Source organism: Triticum aestivum, chromosome 1B (assembly GCF_018294505.1).
Source record: "Triticum aestivum cultivar Chinese Spring chromosome 1B, IWGSC CS RefSeq v2.1, whole genome shotgun sequence".
Taxonomy (NCBI): domain Eukaryota; kingdom Viridiplantae; phylum Streptophyta; class Magnoliopsida; order Poales; family Poaceae; genus Triticum; species Triticum aestivum.
The window spans coordinates 637,698,835-637,718,511 of NC_057795.1; the positions used below are offsets into that span (position 1 = coordinate 637,698,835).

The following is a 19,677-nucleotide window of genomic DNA, read 5'->3' on the forward strand; positions in this document are numbered from 1 at the left end:
ATAGAAGTTGTGTTTTCTGTTTTTAGTGTTAGATGCTTAATTAGTATGAAATAGTATATAGATTTTTGAAATAGTAGAAATGTTAGAAATTTTAGTTATCAAAATCCAATCATTAAAAAAATATTACTTTTTGCGGGCATATAGCTAGTATTTGTTCTCGACGATGCCCGGCCCGCATCCTCGCCGTCGACCCGTCCGCGACGACGTCCAGCCGACCCATGTCCGGGACTGGGCTCCGCCGGGCTGGCACTGGGAGGTGCTGCCTGGAGGGGCCGCCGCTTGATGAGGAACCCGGCCCCGGGTCCCGTCGTCGACCCTGATCTCGTTTGGTGGCGTTCGCGTGGGCCAGTTTCGGTGCGGAGGGACCCGGCCCCGCCGGAGGTGGTACGTCGCCGTGTCAGGGAGGAGGACGAGCACGTCCATCGCTACATGGTTGCGTTAGAGGGCGGCAGGTTCTCCAATACCTGGCAGTATCTTCGGGGATCTCACTTCAGCTATGATCCTGTGAGGGTTCCTTCTCTTTGGGTGTCCACCGCCCGCGCCGCAGGAACCGCGAGTGTCCTAGATTCTTCTGTAGTATTCGATCTTTAATTAGCTAGCCAGTGATGTACTATTCAATATTATATATTATTCGAGACGATGTATTCGAGATTATATCTATTATTCTAGACGAAGTATTCGAGATTATATCTATTATTCGAGACGATGTAATTTGAATACTAAATTGTTTTATATTTCTTTTGAATTAGTTAAATAAAAGCTATGGCAGACAATACCGACAGAGAGGGAGAACAGACCATGTTCGATATGATACGCGGGCCAGATGATGATCAGAATGAAGAAGATTATGACGGCTCCGAATTTCTAAACAACACCGGAGAGGGTGATATGATATTCGATCGCGACGACCGAATTGATGAAGTCATGAACTACGATTATGACGATGACGAAGAACATGTTGATCCTGAAACAACAAAGACCGGCGAGGTATATATATTTATATAAGCAGGTATCTGGTGATCATCACATGTTTTAAATGACTTGAAGATATATTAACGAATCGATCTTTGTTCTTTCAGCCATCCGGATCGAGCAAATCTTCAGGCAAAAGGACGAAACGAGGCCCGAACAAAAAGTTGAAGGAGGGCGTAAAGTACAATATCGAGGCAGTCAGACCTAATGGCGAACCATTAGCGCCTAAGAAGATTGCGGACAAGTTCGTTCGTCAGTGCGGAGTTCTTGTGAAGGACCAACTCCCGATCTCCCTTCAAGAATGGAGAGAGCCAGCAAAAGACAAAAGACAAAAAGGCAAAGAGGACGCTGCTCCACGTCCAGATGTTACTTTTGTCGACAAGAATCAAAAAGATCTGCTTTGGGATACTCTCATGGAACATTTCACCCTACCAGATCATTTCACAGAAGCAGATGTGCAGAAAGTCAAGGACGCTGCTCTTAGGAAGATGGCGGTTGCATTCAAGAACCACAAGAATCGTGAATGGGACAAGTACGTCAAGGGAGGAAGGAAGACTCCAGTATTCGAGGGAACACTAGAGAACCAACGTGCTCATTGGGACGATTTCGTGAAATTCAAGGATTCGGAATTAGCTAAGGAACGGTCGAGAATAAACAAGAAGAATGCCGAAAAAAAGGATAAGTTCCATAAGCTGGGGCCAGGTGGCTATGCGGTGGCAATGCCTAAGTGGGATAAGTCTGAGAAAGAGATGGAGGATGCAGGTGCCACTCCGGTTACTAAGAGCTGGCCCCCCAGGGTCAGGACTTGGTTCTATGCGCATGGGGGGGAGTTGGACCCGAAGACAGGCAATGTTTCGACGAGGGCAAGTCTGAAGGGAGCCGACGATGCGATACTTGTTGCAATAGAAGAGGCACGATCGGGGGTGTTCCAGCCCAACAGAGAGAACGACGAGCTTACGCGTGCCCTGGGAAATCCTGAACACCCGGGAAGAACACGAGGCAAGGGCGCTATTCCGTGGTATGAGGGGTTTTCAGACTGGAACACCGACTACAGAACCCGTGCGAGAAAGAAGATTGCGGAGGAGAAGAAGAGGAAGATGGAGGAGGAGCAGAGGAAGCGGGACTATGAACGCCTTCAAGGCCTAGAAGCAAGTCAAGCGGAATTGGTAGTCAAATTCCAGCGGCAGCAGGAGCAGATCGACTCACTTACCCAGCAAAGGGGGTCTCAGCAGCTGCAGCAGCTAGCGAATGATCCAGCATTGGATAGCACCGCCCCGTCCATGCCGAGAAGCAGCATGGGTTCCGCCCCGGACGACACAATACTGGGTAGATACCCCGTGGATGACATCACGGAGAACACTAGCTGCGAGCTACACGTCAAAATGAAGAACATATCCATGAAGGTGGCGGACGTCGTTGCTTTTACAAATCCCCCCGAGGCAACCTTCCATTGCAACCCGATTCCAGCGGGCTATGCTCGTGTCTTGGTTGATGAGGTGGTGGACCCATATTCGGAGCTAGAGCTTGACATTCCTGGAGGTGACGACGAGCGCTTTCTCGGAGACGCCAACCATCGTATCATCCTATGGAAAAAGGATTGCATCATCTTTCGAAGGCCACCGACACCGCGTCAGCCGACTCCTCGTCGAAGTCCGCCATCGAGTCAGCAGTCTCCCGCTCCTGCAAGTCCACCAAGTCTAGCAAAGTGTCAGGCCACTCCTCCTCCAAGTCCGGCAAAGTGTCAGGCCACTCCTCCTCCTCCAAGTCCGCCACAGCGTCAGACGTCCACTCCTCCTCCAAGTCCGCCACAACCTCAGGCCACTCCTCCTCCAAGTCCGGCACAGCTTCAGGCGGCCACTCCTCCTCGTCCAACTCAGCCCCGTCAGCCGTCTCCGCCGTCTCAGCAATCGCAGAAGAGACACCCCGTAGCTATGGTGCGTAGCGGTACGAGTCGAGGTAGTACAGGAAGTACATGCGCAGGCAAGCGATATAAATATGGTCCAAGCCTCACGCCTCTTCCGCAGAGGGCTTATGACAGGTCCGAGGAGGAAATCGCAGCCATATCGAAGTCCGAGGTGGAAGCCCATTTTGCACCGAAACCGCCAACGCCGCCAAGAGAGAAAGTGCCTGAGGAAACGATTGACCACTTCATTCGTATGGCTCAACCACCAGCTCCCAAGCCTGTTGACACAGACTATGAGCGCCACATCAGGAAGTTAAATCAAGCACGTCTACGTAACGAGGCGAGCTTGGGATTGAGCAAACAAGAAGCAGCTGTCAAAAAATGCGGGAAAACCATTCCCCAGCTGGGAGAACAGGCGGCGCAATCGATCCCCTCGCTTGTTGTGCCAACAACACGTGACAGTACGCACGCCCAATATTATTGTGGGCAAACAGTTTACGTTCCTGAGGTGGGCAATGTGGTAATAACGGAGGACCATATAATGCAGGCTGAAGTTCTCAAAATCACTGTTGGACAACTCCTCGAGATCGAGCCCATGCCTGTGCTTAGAGAGGATGAAATAAAACGGAAATATGTCCGGGGCCAACCTTTGGTCGAGCCAGACAAGGTCAAGAACCTCCCAACGAGAATGTATGAATTGCATCAATGGTACATGAACATTACCAAGATTTCCGATCGATTGTCCCTCATGGTGAATGTCAAGGAGGGGCATTACTACCATGAGAAAGCTGTGTCCGTTGAGTATTCTGAACTGTTTCAGTTATACAATCAAGACGCACTCGACAAATCTATCGTCAGTTGCTATTGTCTGTAAGTGATTTCTTTCTGTAATTTAAGTCTCAAGCTAGCTGTAGTGATCCTTTTGATCAATCATTACCTGTAATTATCCTCACTATATTCTTTTCTGTGGTATTATATGCAGGATGAAGATGTATGAAATGAGAAAAGGTGGACGCTATGGCATTGGGTTCATTGACCCAAACACCGTTAATGAATACACATGGAAAATAGATGCACGTCATCAAAAGGCCGTAGAGGACAGCATGCTAGAGTTCTTGAAGCGCCTCAAATACAATGAAGATATACTACTTCCTTACAACTTCCAGTGAGTCACACTGTCTTGTACTACAAATTCTCTGTTTTTGCCTACTAGCTAGCTACATGTTTTTGCTTACATATGCCCGCTTAATTAAGACATGCAAACGTGTGTGCATGCAGATTTCACTGGGTCTTGTGTATCATTAAAGTTGACACCGGAACAGTTGAAATACTGGACTCACTACTCAAAGAAAAAACTGACTATAACATCTTGTTTGGGATAGTCAACAGGTAATTTCAATCATTATTAACTATATATCTCGGCCTATTTAGTTCGTCATTTCATGATATGAACTATTTAATAACCCCTTTATTCATTTTCTTTGTCGGCGGGCAGGGCTTGGGCAAGGTTCATCAGCGTCACGGAAGGCGAATGGAAAGAAAAACTTAAATGGGGAAGACCCAAGGTAAATAATTAAGTAGTACTAGCTAGCTAGCTAGCTGCCATCTCTTTAATTATCATGCTTGATTAATTATTATCTGATCAAATTCCATTCTCGTAAAGGCCCTGAAGCAGGCGCAGGGGACTGATCTGTGTGCATTCTGCGTTTGCGAGAACATTCGCATGATGGCGTCCGAAAGGAGCAGATCTCAAAGACAGGAATGGGTACGCTTGTCAAAACACTATTCACAATTTTTTACACCATTATCGATATCTAGTCACACAACTAATACACATGCATATTGATCTCCTTCTTAACAGTTCAGAGAGGTGCGGGCGAAGCTCCTAGAAACGGAGCGCATAGAAGCACTTCAAGAGGAAATAGCGGATTTTTTCTCGACCAGGTCATAAATCCGAAGGGAGAATACTATTACCCGCTACCGCCCCCATGAAAACCACTTCCAATTGTCATCGTGCTCCGAAGGCACCAATTAGGCTAATGCCACTGGCTCCGAAGGCAACATACATATGTAGGAGAAATTGTATATAGCTATACATGTGTGTATGTGTGAATTAATTAATATGATGGTTTGTGAGACATTGATGATATATATATATGCATGATTGGTTCTACTAGAAATTCAATATATATATATATATATGCATAACGTGTACAATGTGTAGTATCGTAAAATACCAGCAAACGAAAAAGAATTAAAATGGAAACACAAAATTAAATGAAAAAGAAATCATAAAACTAAAAACCCCCCCAAACCTTATAGTACCGGTTGGTCTTACCAACCGGTACTAAAGGGCTCCAGGCCCCTGGAGCTGGCTCGTGCCACGTGGTTTCTCTTTAGCACCGGTTCGTGCTAAACCGGTACTAAAGGGGGGGCCTAGTGCCCACACTTTAGTGCCGGTTCTACTAGAAATTCTATATATATATATATATATATATATATATATATATATATGCATAACGTGTACAATGTGTAGTATCGTAAAATACCAGCAAACGAAAAAGAATTAAAATGGAAACACAAAATTAAATGAAAAAGAAATCATAAAACTAAAAACCCCCCAAACCTTATAGTACCGGTTGGTCTTACCAACCGGTACTAAAGGGCTCCAGGCCCCTGGAGCTGGCTCGTGCCACGTGGTTTCCCTTTAGCACCGGTTCGTGCTGAACCGATACTAAAGGGGAGGCCTTTAGTGCCCACACTTTAGTGCCGGTTCCACACTTTAGTGCCTTACGAACCGGTGCTATTGCCCGGTTCTGCACTAGTGATTGAGTATCTTGGCCAATCTATTATACCTCTCATATGTAGTTCTGAGGCAAAGAATGGAGAATAATCATTTGAATCGAGCGCACAACTGTAGACCTGGATGGAAGAGGAATGGTCAAGCACGGTATAGTAGAGTAGGACTGTGAAAGCTAGAAATTTGTCCTTACAACAATGGAGACGTGCTACCTGAAAGTGCAATTTTTATGAATTCTTCACTGAGTAAATTGCTGGTGAGGAAATTCCTAAATGAAGAACAATTGCAGCGGAATAAGTACTCACAAGTAAACATAGCAGAACACACGCATAGTCATCATGAGGAAATGAAGACAAGCACAAAGTACAGAAAGCGTAAGCACATGATAACACAAGATGAAGACGGACATACTGAAGAAATTGAACTGAGGAAATTTAGAAAGTCTTCAGTCAGAGTCTTCAAACTGATATGAACAAGCACACAACAACAGAAATGAGGAAATGAAAGAGTTGAGGAAATAGAACCAGGAAGCTCGGTGAAGACAATGATTTGGTAGACCAGTTCCAACTGTTGTCTCAGTTGTACATCTGGTTGGAGCGGCTGAGTATTTAAACTCGAGGACACCTAGTCCCGGACACACACTCCTCACCATATTCTCCTTGAGCTAAAGTCACACGGACCTCGCTCAAACACTCGTGGTAAGTCTTCAGGTGACTTCCGAACCTTCACAAACTCGGTCACTCGGCGATCCACAATTCCTCTTGGATGCTCTAGACCTTGACGCCTAACCGTCTGGAAGAAGCACAGTCTTCAAAGGAAACAAGCATCAGATCCACGCAGGATCAATCTCTTCAGTGATGCTCAATCACTTTAGGGTTTTGTAGGTTTGGGGTTTGGGTTTTCCTCACTTGATGATTTTCACTCAAAGTCCTCGGAGGATGGGTTGCTCTCAAATGACAAGTGTCGGTTTCTCTTGGAGTAGCCAACCGACTAGTGGTTGTAGGGGGCGGCTATTTATAGCCTAGGGAGCAGCCCGACATGATAAGACATAAATGCCTTTGTCTGATATGACCGTTAGGTGGGTAGATATTTTTGGGATAGCTGGCGCGTAGCACAACAACGGTCGGAATATTTGACTCTCAAATACTTCAGGGCTATCATGTTTCTCACTATGTAGGCAATCCGCACTGGCAAATTCCTAACTCCTCAGTCAGAACAAATTCCTCAGAGACCAGAAGAACTTCGTCTCTGTCACTGAAGAATATGACTGAACTGTGTGAGATTTCCAATGGCTTCACTCGAAGGGATTGGTAGGTGTAGGATTTTGAGTTGAGCATCACATGGAAATTTTTCCTTAGTATTTCCTCGATCCCCTTTAACAGTACGGTATTTCCTATGACTCAAGAAAGAGAAAATGAAACAGTAAAACCAAAAGTCTTCACGCTTCATGTTCCCCGAATGATTACCAAGTCTTCAAGGTCACACCAATTTCTTCACTTTCAAAGTCTTCAGAAATCCAAAGTCTTCAGTTGAAGAACTTAATTTTTAGGGGTCGACTTTCTCTGTAAATAACAAACTTCCTCATAGACTTATAGACCTGTGTACACTCACAAACGCATCAGTCCCTTAACCTATAAGTCTTCAATACACCAAAATCACTAAGGGGCACTAGATGCACTTACACTAGCAAAACGTAAGTTGGAGGAGATGAGGATCATACTACATACCGACAGCCTTCCCAGTGTCAGTCTTGATCACGGACACTGGCCTGCTGTAGCCGCCTCCGGTCGCCCGCCAACACCCACGATGGGACACGATGGACGACATGTACCTGATTCCACAAGGAAGACGATCGAGGGTCGTCGCTCACAACGCCGCTCTTGTCTTGACCGCCGCCGCCACCTGTCTAGGGAAACTTTTCTTTCCCTGAACTTGGTGAACCTTTAGCTTGTGTGCCTGAGACACTCTGCAAACACCAAATGGTATGAGAACAATCACGATTATTAATGTAAAAGGGAGGTCACTGTATTTACTGATCTGAAAGTGTTGTATATGATAAAATCAAAATAGCCAGAAGCCTGAAAGTGACCCAACAATACTTTCAACAGTTTGCTGTTTGTGCAAGCAGTAGTATGCTTTAACCTCATAAATCGAAACATAACATGTTCAGGGCCAAAAATGTTGACCAAAATAAAGTGGTAGCAAGCCTATTTAAATTCATGACCGGTGCAGCCTCCTAGCTTAATAAATATATAATGGCAGTTCTGGTTGGTACTTAACATGGAGCAGCGGCAACCTCATATACTCAGCAGATAGCATCAACCTATAAAGAAAATGTGAACCAAATCAAAGTGGCATTGCTCCAAACCATAGAGCATACTTGAAAATCCGCTTCTCCATATCTTTTCTCTCAAATAGAGGCATGCTGAAGCTCTCACATAAGAGGTTGCCAGTGCGTATGTCAAGCCAACAAAAAAAAACAGGAGAGCGCAACCTACAAAAAAAAGAATGCAATTCTTTTACAACAATGAATCATAGAGCAAGCAAATGACAAGGGACCAAAAGAGAAGCAATCAACATGGCTCAGCATGCAAGCGGCTGGCGTAATCTGCCACTGCAGCAGCTTGGATTTTCATCAAACGCCTTATAGGTAGATACAAAAACGAATCTACACAAACAGGGATGAGATATTCTGTTGTTAAATTGAAAAAATAAGTGAAAAGGAGAGGGGAGAAGGCAAATCAGGAGGGGGGGGGGTGTGTGTGAAGAGGTGTGGGTACCTGCAGAGGCCAGATGCGGCAGATGATTCATCGGAACTATGTTACATAGAAGCTCAGCTACGGCGGCCACCCGTGCTTCTCCTCTTGACCACGACAACGACGCCGCCCGGACTCCCGCCATGCTCCGCCACAACCAGAGCACCCGTGCTTCAGCTGCGGCGCCCACACGTGCTCCCTCCTCCAACGCCATCTTTCCACTGCTTGGATCTCGTTTTCCTCCTCCAACGCCATCTCCATCTCCATCTCCGTCCTTTATATGCTCCATTATCATCTTGTTATGTTCTCCAACTTATTCTTCCTCATCCTCGAAGCGATAAAAAGAAAGAAGCAAAAAACATGGCGTGGCATGAGACTGACGGGTGGGACCGTGGGAGCCCACCTGTTTTTTTTTGGGAAAGGAGCTCACCTGGGTTGGGTCGAAGTCGAACCAGATCAACCCTCCCCCCCCAAAAAAAAGTCGAACCAGATCAGACACCAGACCCACGCAAATCACTCCACCACGCTTTCCCCATTCCCTCGCCGTGGCCGTCCGCCGCCGCACTTCCGCCGTCTCCGCGGGCGGCGCCGCCATGCTCCGGCTCAGGTGCTGCCTCCTCACCCAGCTCCTCTGGCCTCCCAGCTCCGCATCTCCCACCTCCCACCTCAGCCGCCTCATATCCGCCGCCGCGCCCGCCGTCTTCCCGAACCCTAGCTTCGCCGTGGAGGAGTACCTCGTCGCCACCTGCGGCCTCACCCCAGTGCAGGCCTTCAAGGCCTCCGCCAAGCTCTCCCACCTCAAGTCCCCTTCCAAGCCCGACGCCGTGCTCGCCTTCCTCGCCGACCTCGGCCTCTCCGGCGCCGACGTCGCCGCCCTCGTCGCCAAGGACCCGCAGTTCCTCTGCGCCAAAGTGGACAAGACCCTGGCCCCCGTCGTCCTCGGGCTCACCGGCCTCGGCCTATCGCGTTCTCAGATCGCGCGCCTCGTCTCGCTCAGTCGCGGCCACTTCCGCAGTAGATCCATAGTCTCCAACCTGCATTACTGCCTGCGCCTCTTCGGCTCCTCCGAGGACCTCTTCCGGGTGCTCAAGTGTGGCGCTGGCCTTCTCTCGGCTGACATCGAGCGGGTGGTCAAGCCCAATGCTACGTTCCTTCGGGAGTGCGGGCTAAGTGATTGCGACATTGTCAAGCTGTGCATCCTTCAGCCATGGCTGCTCCACTCCAGCATGGAGCGCATCCGGGCAATGGTGGCACACGCTGAAGGTATTGGTGTGCCTCGTGGCTGTAAGATGTTCAGACATGCGTTGCATGCTGTTGCACGCTTCAGCAAGGAGAAGATAGCCACCAAAGTGGAGCACTTGAAGAAGACATTTATGTGGTCAGATGCTGAGGTCGGCGTTGTTGTCTCCAAGTTTCCATCTGTGCTGATGAGGTCTAACCAGATGCTGGAGAGCAAGTCAGAGTTCCTCATCTCTGAGGTCGGGCTGGAACCAACATACATTGCTCATCGTCCAGCAATGCTTAGTTACAGCCTAGAGGGCCGACTCAGGCCCCGGCACTACGCCGTAAAGTTTCTCAAGGAAAACGGATTGCTGGATCGCGGCCGGGACTACTATTCTGCAGTCATGGTGATGGAGAAAGCATTTGTGGAGAAGTACATATGCCCTCACAAGGAAGTTGCACCATACCTTGCTGAAGACTATGATGCCGCTTGCAGAGGGGAAGTGCCGACTAGATTCAAATTTACATAAACCAAGAGCGGGCTATGAGAATTGGTAACTGTGTATGACGCGACAGAGTTTACGCTCTGTGCAGTGAGCTAGTAATTTCTGTTTCGGTGTTATTTGCCTAATTGGATGTTTGTTGTCTGCTCTAGTATGTCTGGTACATGTCAATTTAGTGTCGCTAATTCCATATGAAACTGATAATTTCATTATGACTTCTTTGTATGTCTATCACACCATTCCAGTAGAGAAGGAAGCATCGCACTACGGTGAACATGTCCATCCTCGTATCATATTGACACACGTAATGGAACTAAGAGTGGGAGATTAGGGCATTTCTGCAAATGGTTTCAAATATCAGCGATAGAGTATGTCGTTATGTTCTCAACGACCATTGCAGTTTTCAGTGCAATCCTCAACTACCTTTCCATGAAAAATGATCCCATTTTGGTCATTATTAATTGAAGTCTCAAAATTTCCATTTGGATGGTGGAAACAATTGTGGAGTTGTTGATGGCCACAATGTGTAGATCACTGCCGAGGATGCAGTTTTGAACTAGTGTGTTGTTTCCTTCCTCTTAGTTCTTCTAAGGTGAAAGTCTTTGTTTTCCTGCAGTTGCTCTGTTTATAAGATATTTACTGTACAAGAAAGCAGGTCATTGTTTACTACTAGTACTTTGTATCAGCTTTTCTCTCTCTCTCTCTCTATATATATATGTTTTTGGATGGCCTACTGGCTGATAGTTTTTCTAGGGACATCTGATCTCAAATTTGAATAATGTTGTTCGCGTTCTGAAAATACTTGGCAGTTTTACGGCTACTTCATAATTTTTATCACCTTTTGAAAGCCTTATATTACTTAAGCTTTATCAAGCACAAAATGATAGGCCATGTTGTTTCCTTAACAATATTAATTATAATGTTAAATGTATTATATATCTGGATGGCTGCTAGGACTGAAGTTTGAGCCAATGGGTCCATTTTATGCCACACAAGTAAGATCCAATGGATCCACACATACAGTGTAAACATGAACTCTTGGAGTTATCAGGTTGTCGTTGCAGTTAAACTTTAGTTAGCTTTTTCTCTTTATTTGTATTTTGCTTCAAGGATCACTGATGGTAGTGCACTTAGTTACTTCCTCGTCCTCTTGTTGGTGGAAGTGTTGCATCAAAGAATGTAAACAGAGGGGCTCGATGAGATGACTACATGGTATGAATCTTCCACCAGTGAATACTGAATACGAGAGAGGTGATCCTTGCAAGTTGCTTATCTCCTTGTTGAAGATACTATGTCAGCAAAATGGGAAACTACCCGCACCTTCTGGGTCTGACTCATCAGAAGAGGTACTTTCTTTGTTTCATGCTTCATTTTGTTGCAGTCATAGTTGTACTTATTATATTACCGTTCTATTGTGTGCCTGTAAGCCTGTTCCACTTTGCTATAATTATAATTATTCATTCAGAATTTTCATCAGATGGAAGATGCCCATAATGCACGTTTGACTTAACCACCCTTGTGTTGTGATGATGTCATATAGTGCAAGGAAACTAATACTTTTGATACGATTACCATTTCTGAACGGTTGTGCCGCATGCAGTAGACCTGCTTTTTCATAATTAATTATGTTTGGTGTTATTGCCTGGCCATGTCATAGGTTCTGATTCTCCGTTGAAATGTACTGGTTTCTGAACTGAACTATTACCTGCAACTAGCGGCTACTGGTTTGAACCTGTTTCACGGTCCTCATTTGGGCTACAATTTAAAATGGTTCCTTTCCAAGGATTCAGAAGATTACTGAGTTGGATTATACCCAGTTCCAGTAGTATCTCAAATTATAGATTGGTATTATGAGGTAGCTGAATGTCTAACTAGCTCGTCGTCTAGCAATATGAGGCGGTGGAACCTTGCAAAACTTACTCTTTTTTTTCCTTTCGTTGAGTAACATAAGTTAGACCTGTCATTTTGTAGCACCATATATGGGATGATTTTGACTATTTCGGCAACCTTTGTCTGATTCTGGTTTGAATTCTTGGTAATAGGATACAGACGGTCCAGAGATGGCAGTAGCTAAGTAAGCTGTTTTCATCTTGTGAGAGAAGTGGCGCTCATAGTCATATGGGGGATTTTGAATTCCCTCTCAAAGGTCAGATGCAGGTTCTTGTTATACTCTGTCATTGCCATATTTAGCCAAGTGCCCCCCACCCCTAGTAAGTACTACTTGTGGGTTTTACACTGTCTGAAATGAAGATAACGATGTATCTCATGGTCATGGGGTAGCAGCAGCATGCTGGTTTATCATCTCGATAAGCTCTTGGACCAAGCGGTCGACGGGTATGTATATTTGTTCAGTGTGCTTACTCAAAAGTTTTCGATTTACTGAATGTGGATGTCACTTCCTTTCTACTTCCTCCGTCCGGAAATACTTGTCATCAAAATGGATGTATCTAGACGTATTTTAGTAGACTCCCAAAGTTTTCCATCTTGATTTGCTTGCGGATTATTGGGAGCAGTTTAATTTTGAGCTGAGAAGATGGCACCCAATACATGTTCGGTCAATTTATTTATTTTACTCCAGGTGGTAGTGTGTTGGCCGTTGGATAAACAAAATCTTGCGTCCTTTGATTAATAAAGTAACCTTTTCTGTCAAAAAAAAGAAAAAAAAATCTTGCGTGGTCTGTGACGGGCTCGACTCTAAATATTTGTTCAGTTAATTTACTTTTCTGATGCCGCTGCCTGGTTATGTAAAACTCTCTTATTTTTACTCACTGCAATTGGGTACATTTCATCACAAAACAGAGATCGGCGGTACATGCTCACAATTTTTTTTCTCATGAAGAAACAATGAAACTCCTTTTCTCATGCTCACAATTTCCCGCAAAAAAAAAGAAGAAGAAACAATGAAACTGAAACTCCTTTTCGGATCCCAAGCTCAAATGCTCATTGATCAACAGTAAAATCAATAGGGCAGACCGGCCATGTAGCCCCCGCTTGCGCAGGGTCAAGGAAGGGTTTGCTCACTTTGAGTCTACTGTATGCAGCCTTTTCTAACATATTAGTACAAAGATCCGCCACACAAATCTTTTTTTTTTTGGGTAAGCTTTGATAAATGTTTTGTATGCTTGACAAATTTCAGCATGAAATAACTTTTGTAGAAGTGATGGCAAAAAAAAAATCAGCACTCCAAAATATTTTCAAAAATAGCATTTTTGGAGCATCTTTTTTTTGCCATGACTTCCATAAATACCATTTTGTGCTAAAATGTTTGTCAAAATTTACCACAAAAGAACAGATATTTTTTTTTTACCTTGTAGGTATGAAGGAATTAAATATCTTCCCATTGATTTGCCCATTTTAGCACAAAATCCCACGCAAATCAACTTTCAAAAAAAAAAAACAAAAAACCCACGCAAATCACTCCACCGCGCTTTGCCCGTTCCCTCGCCGCCGCCGCCGCCCCGTCAATCTCCTCCTCCGCGGCGGCGCCGCCATGCTCCGGCTCCGCCACACCGTCCTCTCCCAGCTCCTCTCGTCTTCCCCAGCCTCTCCCATCTCCCACCTCAGCCGCCTCTTCTCCGCCGCCGTCTCCCCGAACCCTAGCTTCGCGGTGGAGGAGTACCTCGTCGCCACCTGCGGCCTCACCCGAGCCCAGGCCCTCAAGGCCTCCGCCAAGCTCTCGCACCTCACGTCCCCTTCCAAGCCCGACGCCGTGCTCGCCTTCCTCGCCGGCCTCGGCCTCTCCGGCGCCGACGTCGCCGCCCTCGTCGCCAAGGACCCGCAGTTCCTCTGCGCCGGCGTGGAGAGGACCCTGGCCCCCGTCGTCGCCGGGCTCACCGGCCTCGGACTCTCGCCTTCTGACATCGCGCTCCTCGTCTCGCTGTCCGGTCACAAATTCCGTTGCAGATCCATCATCTCGAGGCTGCACTACTACCTTACTCTCTTTGGGTCCTCTGACAACCTCCTCCTTGCTCTCAGGCTCGGCAAATGCCTTCTCTCGGCCGACCTCGAGGCAGTGGTCAAGCCCAATGTTGCGTTCCTGCGGGCTAGGTGACACTGACATTGCCAAGCTCAGCATCGCTCATCCATGGCTGCTCACCTCCAACATAGAGCGTGTCCAGGCAATGGTGGCACATGCCCAAGATATTGGTGTGCCTCGTGGCTGTAGGATGTTCAGGCACGCGTTGAAGGCTATTAAATTCCTCAGCAAGGAGAAAATCGCCGCCAAAGTGGAGCACCTGAAGAAGACATTTATGTGGTCAGATGCTGAGGTCGGCGTTGTTGTCTCCAAGTTTCCATCTGTGCTGATGAGGTCTAACCAGATGCTGCAGAGCAAGTCAGAGTTCCTCATCTCCAAGGCAGGGTTGGAACCGACATACATTGCTCATCGGCCGGCGATGCTTAGTTATAGCCTGGAGGGCCGGATCAAACCCCGGCACTACGTTGTAAAGTATCTCAAGGAAAATGGATTTCTAGATCATGGCCGGGACTACTATTATACACTCTGTATCAGCGAGAAGGTATTCATGGAGAGGTTCATATGTCCTCACAAGGAAGCTGCACCGCACCTTGCTGAAGACTATGCCAGTGCTTGCAGAGGGGAAGTGCCTTCCAGTTTCAGATTTACATAAACCAAGAGCGGGCTATGAGAATTGGTAACTGTGTATGGCGCAACATTGTTTTACACTCTGTAGTGAACTAGTAATTTCTGTTCTGGTGTTCTTTGCATAATTGGATGTTGGTTTTCTGCTCTAGTATGTCTGGTACACATCAGTTCAGTGTTGCTAATCCCGTATGAAACTGATAATTTGATTGCTACTTCTTTGTATGTCCATTCCAGTAGAGAAGAAAGCATCGCACTACGGTGAACATGTCCATCCTCATATCATATTGACACACATAATGGAACCAAGAGTGTGTGAGATCAAGACATTTCTGCAAATGGTTTCAAATATCAGCGATAGAGTATGTCTGCATACTCCATCGTTATGTTCTCAATGACCATTGCAGTTTTCAGTGCAATCCTTAACTACTTGTGTTCTCAATGGCCATTGCAGAAACAATTGTGGAATTGTTGATGGCCACAATGTATAGATCACTGCCGAGGATGCAGTTTTGAACTAGTGTGTTGTTTCCTTCCTCTTATTTCTTCTAAGGTGAAAGTCTTTCTTTTCCTGCAGTTGCTCTGTTTATAAGATATTTACTGTACAAGAAAGCAGGTCATTGTTTACTACTAGTAGTTTGTAGTATCAGCTTTTCTCTCTCTCTCTCTCTCTCTCTCTCTCTCTCTCTCTCTCTCTGTTTTTGGATGGCCTACTGGCTGATACTTTTTCTAGGGACATCTGATCTCAAATTTGAATAGTGTTGTTCGCGTTCTGAAAATACTTGGCAGTTTTACTACTTCAGAATTTTTATCATCTTTTGAAAGCCTTATATTACTTAAGCTTTATCAAGCACAAAAAGATAGGCCATGTTGTTTCCTTCACAATATTAATTATAATGTCAAATGTATTATATATCTAGATGACTGTTAGGACTGAACTTTGAGAGCCACTGGGTCCATTTTATGCCACACAAGTAAGACCCAATGTATCCACACAAGTAAGACCGGTTATGTCATTTATCTGTCGTACCATTTTACTAAATTTATTCCATATTAGCACTATGTACATAGATGCTTAGGCATCTGTATTCCATATCAGTATTTGCTTTTTTTGGATGCTCTTCTATATTTTCTTTTGTTGTGTCATCTATGATCTCTTCTAAAGACGTGTATGCTGGCATTGGAGAAAAGAGAATGAACACTGTTTTTTTACCATGTTTCATTTTTTTCGGCTCTGAAAGAATGAACACTGTCACCTCATCTAAGAGATTATCCCACTAATTTTCTCATTTATACCAAATGTCATCTCTTCGTCGCCTATTTAATTAAATCTAAGTCTAGATATTACATAATTATATAATCTTGCAGAACTTAGAACATAGGAATAGTATACATGTTGTGTACCCCAAATTAAGACCCAAGCTGTGGTCGGGATGTGCATATTTGTCTGTTCCTGATGTTAGGCTTTAGAAGTTGGAAGAAATGAGATCTCAGCTGTGTGCTTGCAGTAACACAAAGGAGATGGGTCCATGCTATTAATCGCAAGGAGATCTGATTTGAAATGAACACTTGTTGTGTGTCCCTTCTCTGGTGCCTAGCTTGTGGAATTATAGGAGCATACTGATTTACTGAATGTAGACGGCGCGTTCTTTCTTTCAGAAGATGTGCTGAAACCGGATGCAGATGCATGGTGTTCCCTTCTTGTTCTTCCAGCAGATCGACGAAGCAGGGCGCTCGGACTCTGCTATCATATATATGTGATTGTGAAGGTATTTGTGGACTTGACGCCTTGCGTGAAGAAGCTCCTACTTTTGTCCTTTTGAATTTTGCAATTTCAGTAAACCTTCTTTCTAGTAATTCTGAATCAGAATCAGATCTGATTAGTTAACTATGAATCTTTCAGCCACCAAGTGAAGATATCTATAGTAAAACTGCTAAAATGTTATAGCCATGTTTGTTTTACTCGAATCAGAGCTGCAAAATAAACAAGAATCTTACAACAAAGTTGGTCATTTATGCTAATACGGCAAGGACGTGCTGTTTTGTATTCATCAAATGCTTCAAGTATCATTGAAGAGTACATTTGCACACTCTGTATCTCTATGTTCTCGATGTCCATTGTAGTTTGCAATGCAATACTCAATCTTTCTTTCAGTGAATAAATCTACATTATCGTTATGTCATTATTTATGCCCAGCAAATGGCTAGAGTATGTATTCTGGGTTCAGCGTGGTATCCAGTCTGCCTAGATACATTTGTAGTCTATGCTATATCAAACCAGAGTTACTTTAGGCATTAACAAATGCAATCTGGCTTCCATTGTATGTAATTTATTTTTTAGTGTTGAAAAATATATCTTCAGAACTATGCCGAGCTTCTACTACTGACCGTTATGAAAGAACATGCTAATGCTGGATATTATACTTTTTTTTTCCATACACTCCCAAGATGGGATATATTACTCGGTGTGATGAATTATCAGCTATATAACATTTTCTGTCATGAGAGCAGATTGCTAGATCTATTCTGCATATTTTTCAGTTTGTTGAGCATGCTATCTTTTGCTTCCATGGTTCGTGTGCTTCAGAACTCGTGTTTTCATTCAGGCATGGATGTGCTTCATAACCCAATACTTCCCCTCGCAATTTGTTAGCTTATGAGATGAGAACGAAATTGTATCTTGTTGCTTCTTCCCTGCAAAATTCCAGATCTTTAAAAATTTAGGAGTTGAGCTATTAATAATTTAATACTCCCTCCGTCCGGGTTCTAGATACATCCCCTTTTATCCATTTTGATGACAAGTATTTCCGGACGGAGAACTAGATACATCCCCTTTTATCCATTTTGATGACAAGTATTTCCGGACGGAGAACTAGATACATCCCCTTTTATCCATTTTGATGACAAGTATTTCCCTTTTATCCATTTTGATGACAAGTATTTCCGGACGGAGGGAGTAATTTACAATACAGATTAATAATTTAGGAGTCGTATTGACGAAATATGTTGTAGGCCTGGTTGAATTGTGATTTACATTTTTCTTGTCACAGATCGTCCTCTGATGCTGTATTAGCAGTCCTTCAATCTGTGGCCTGAATTGTGATGGGAAGAACCTTTCCTATCAATTGCTCTCCTGATGTCTGGATTGATTTGCCCCAAATATATTTACAGGATTGCATCCTTTTTGTGTGATGTCAGCAAAACCATTTGGGTTCTTCGGTATTGCGTTAGAAGATGTCTTACCTATGCTTGTGTGTATGCTTCATTTTCATGTAGTCATGTTATTTGGTTCCTGCAGTTTTTGGATCGATCGTCCTGGAAATTCTCCAGGCTTGCTTCCAGCTGCTAATTTACCGAGGCATGACAAACATTTCATTTGGTTTGGTCTGCATATTCTATCAACATGGAAACAAAATTATAGTATGTTGGTTTAACTTTCGTAACTACAGGCGCCGTAGATCCGCCAACCAAGATCACCATCGCAAATGAGCTCGAACTTGATATCTGAGCCCTAGCCTTTTGCTTCTCCCACACTTGAGATCCATCTTCTCCCACTTCTCCCACGCTAACATAGAAGAGGCATCTGGTCCTCCAGATCGGGAACTTAACGAGTGATTTATGGGCGCTCCAACGACAAATCCTCATGTCGTCTTCAGCTCCAGCCATTGTAGCCATCTTCTCCCACTTCTCCCACGCTAACATAGATCGTCTTGGAAATGCCCGATGGACCCTATTAAAACCTAGGAAGAAAGGATGGACCGCTGGAACTGTTGAAGAAGTATGAAAACGCCATGATGTATACCTTTTGAAGTCATGCATGAGCCCTTGGTGCAGTACGAGATAAATCCTCAATGATTCAATTCTGTCTGCAGGGCTTTTCGTTTCTTTCTCAATGAGGTTCATTAACTAAGTTTAGACAAGGGTTTTCGACCATTCTCCAATCGTATGGCTAACCGGTTCTTGTGGCATACGTCACCGGAGCGTGCTCGCTTGCTCCCTCATTACCTATATATATATCGACGGAATATAGCTCGAAGAAAATAAATTTTACATTCACCTAGCTCCGCGACCGTTTGACCATGGTGACTCTCCTTCGCCACAATCCTCTTCCTCATCGCCAGTTCCCTAGTGTCGTCGACGCTAGGGAGAATTTGAAGGCAACCAAGAAGACGCACATGGAGGGAACTGATACAAGTGTGGCAACTCGGAGTCAAAGCAAAAAGTTTAATATCATCGCTAAGGGAAATGACCTTGAGAATAGCAGCTTATTTGCTGGCACCGTTGGTGGTCGCAAACAAAACTGTGATGATATTCTCAAGGTTGTTGTCCTTGGAGAGTAGAGGCTTTCCTCTTTGCTCCCCGTGACGACACTTGTCATAGGTCCAATCCTTGTGCTTCTTCTTGGTCGCGCCATGGAAATATGCGCACATCAGCGAGCATGGCCACATAATTTGAATACTTGTCATTTGCGGATTGCAATGCTCAAACTCCTGACGACCGTTCAACTCCTTTTTTCAGAACACAATACAGACGCAAGCGCTCATATACACGCGCATACACTCACCCCTATGAACGCACACACGCACACCCTACCCCTATGAGCACCTCCGAAAGACTGAGCCGGCATATCATCTTGAAATTTATGAATTTACCTAGCATGTGGCGATGCAGACCGACCTTCCCATCTACGAATAATGCTCGTGTCTCTAGTTTACTCTTGATGATTAATTATGCTAACATGATTTTCATGGTTCTTTTTTCTGGATTAATCTAATTAAAAATGATATTTGTTTTAACACAAAGGGTTTTGAACGGGACAAGGAGCATCGGATGATGGTTCCGCGTTGGGCCTCTTGGTAGAGGAAACTACGACCGGGCATTTTGTGGAGGACTCGAGCAAGCCTACCATGCGAAAACTAGAG

The 19,677-nt window shown here is 44.8% G+C and overlaps 1 protein-coding gene across 1 annotated transcript; it reads left to right on the forward strand.

Moving 5' to 3' along the window:
• The first annotated feature begins 8,897 nt into the window (after positions 1 to 8,897).
• On the forward strand, positions 8,898 to 12,534 carry LOC123144310 (transcription termination factor MTERF8, chloroplastic). Its single transcript, XM_044563403.1, has 2 exons — positions 8,898 to 11,501; positions 12,198 to 12,534. The coding sequence occupies exon 1, from the start codon at positions 9,025 to 9,027 to the stop codon at positions 10,180 to 10,182; it is 1,158 nt and encodes a 385-aa protein (XP_044419338.1). The 5' UTR covers positions 8,898 to 9,024; the 3' UTR covers positions 10,183 to 11,501; positions 12,198 to 12,534.
• The last annotated feature ends 7,143 nt before the right edge of the window (positions 12,535 to 19,677 follow it).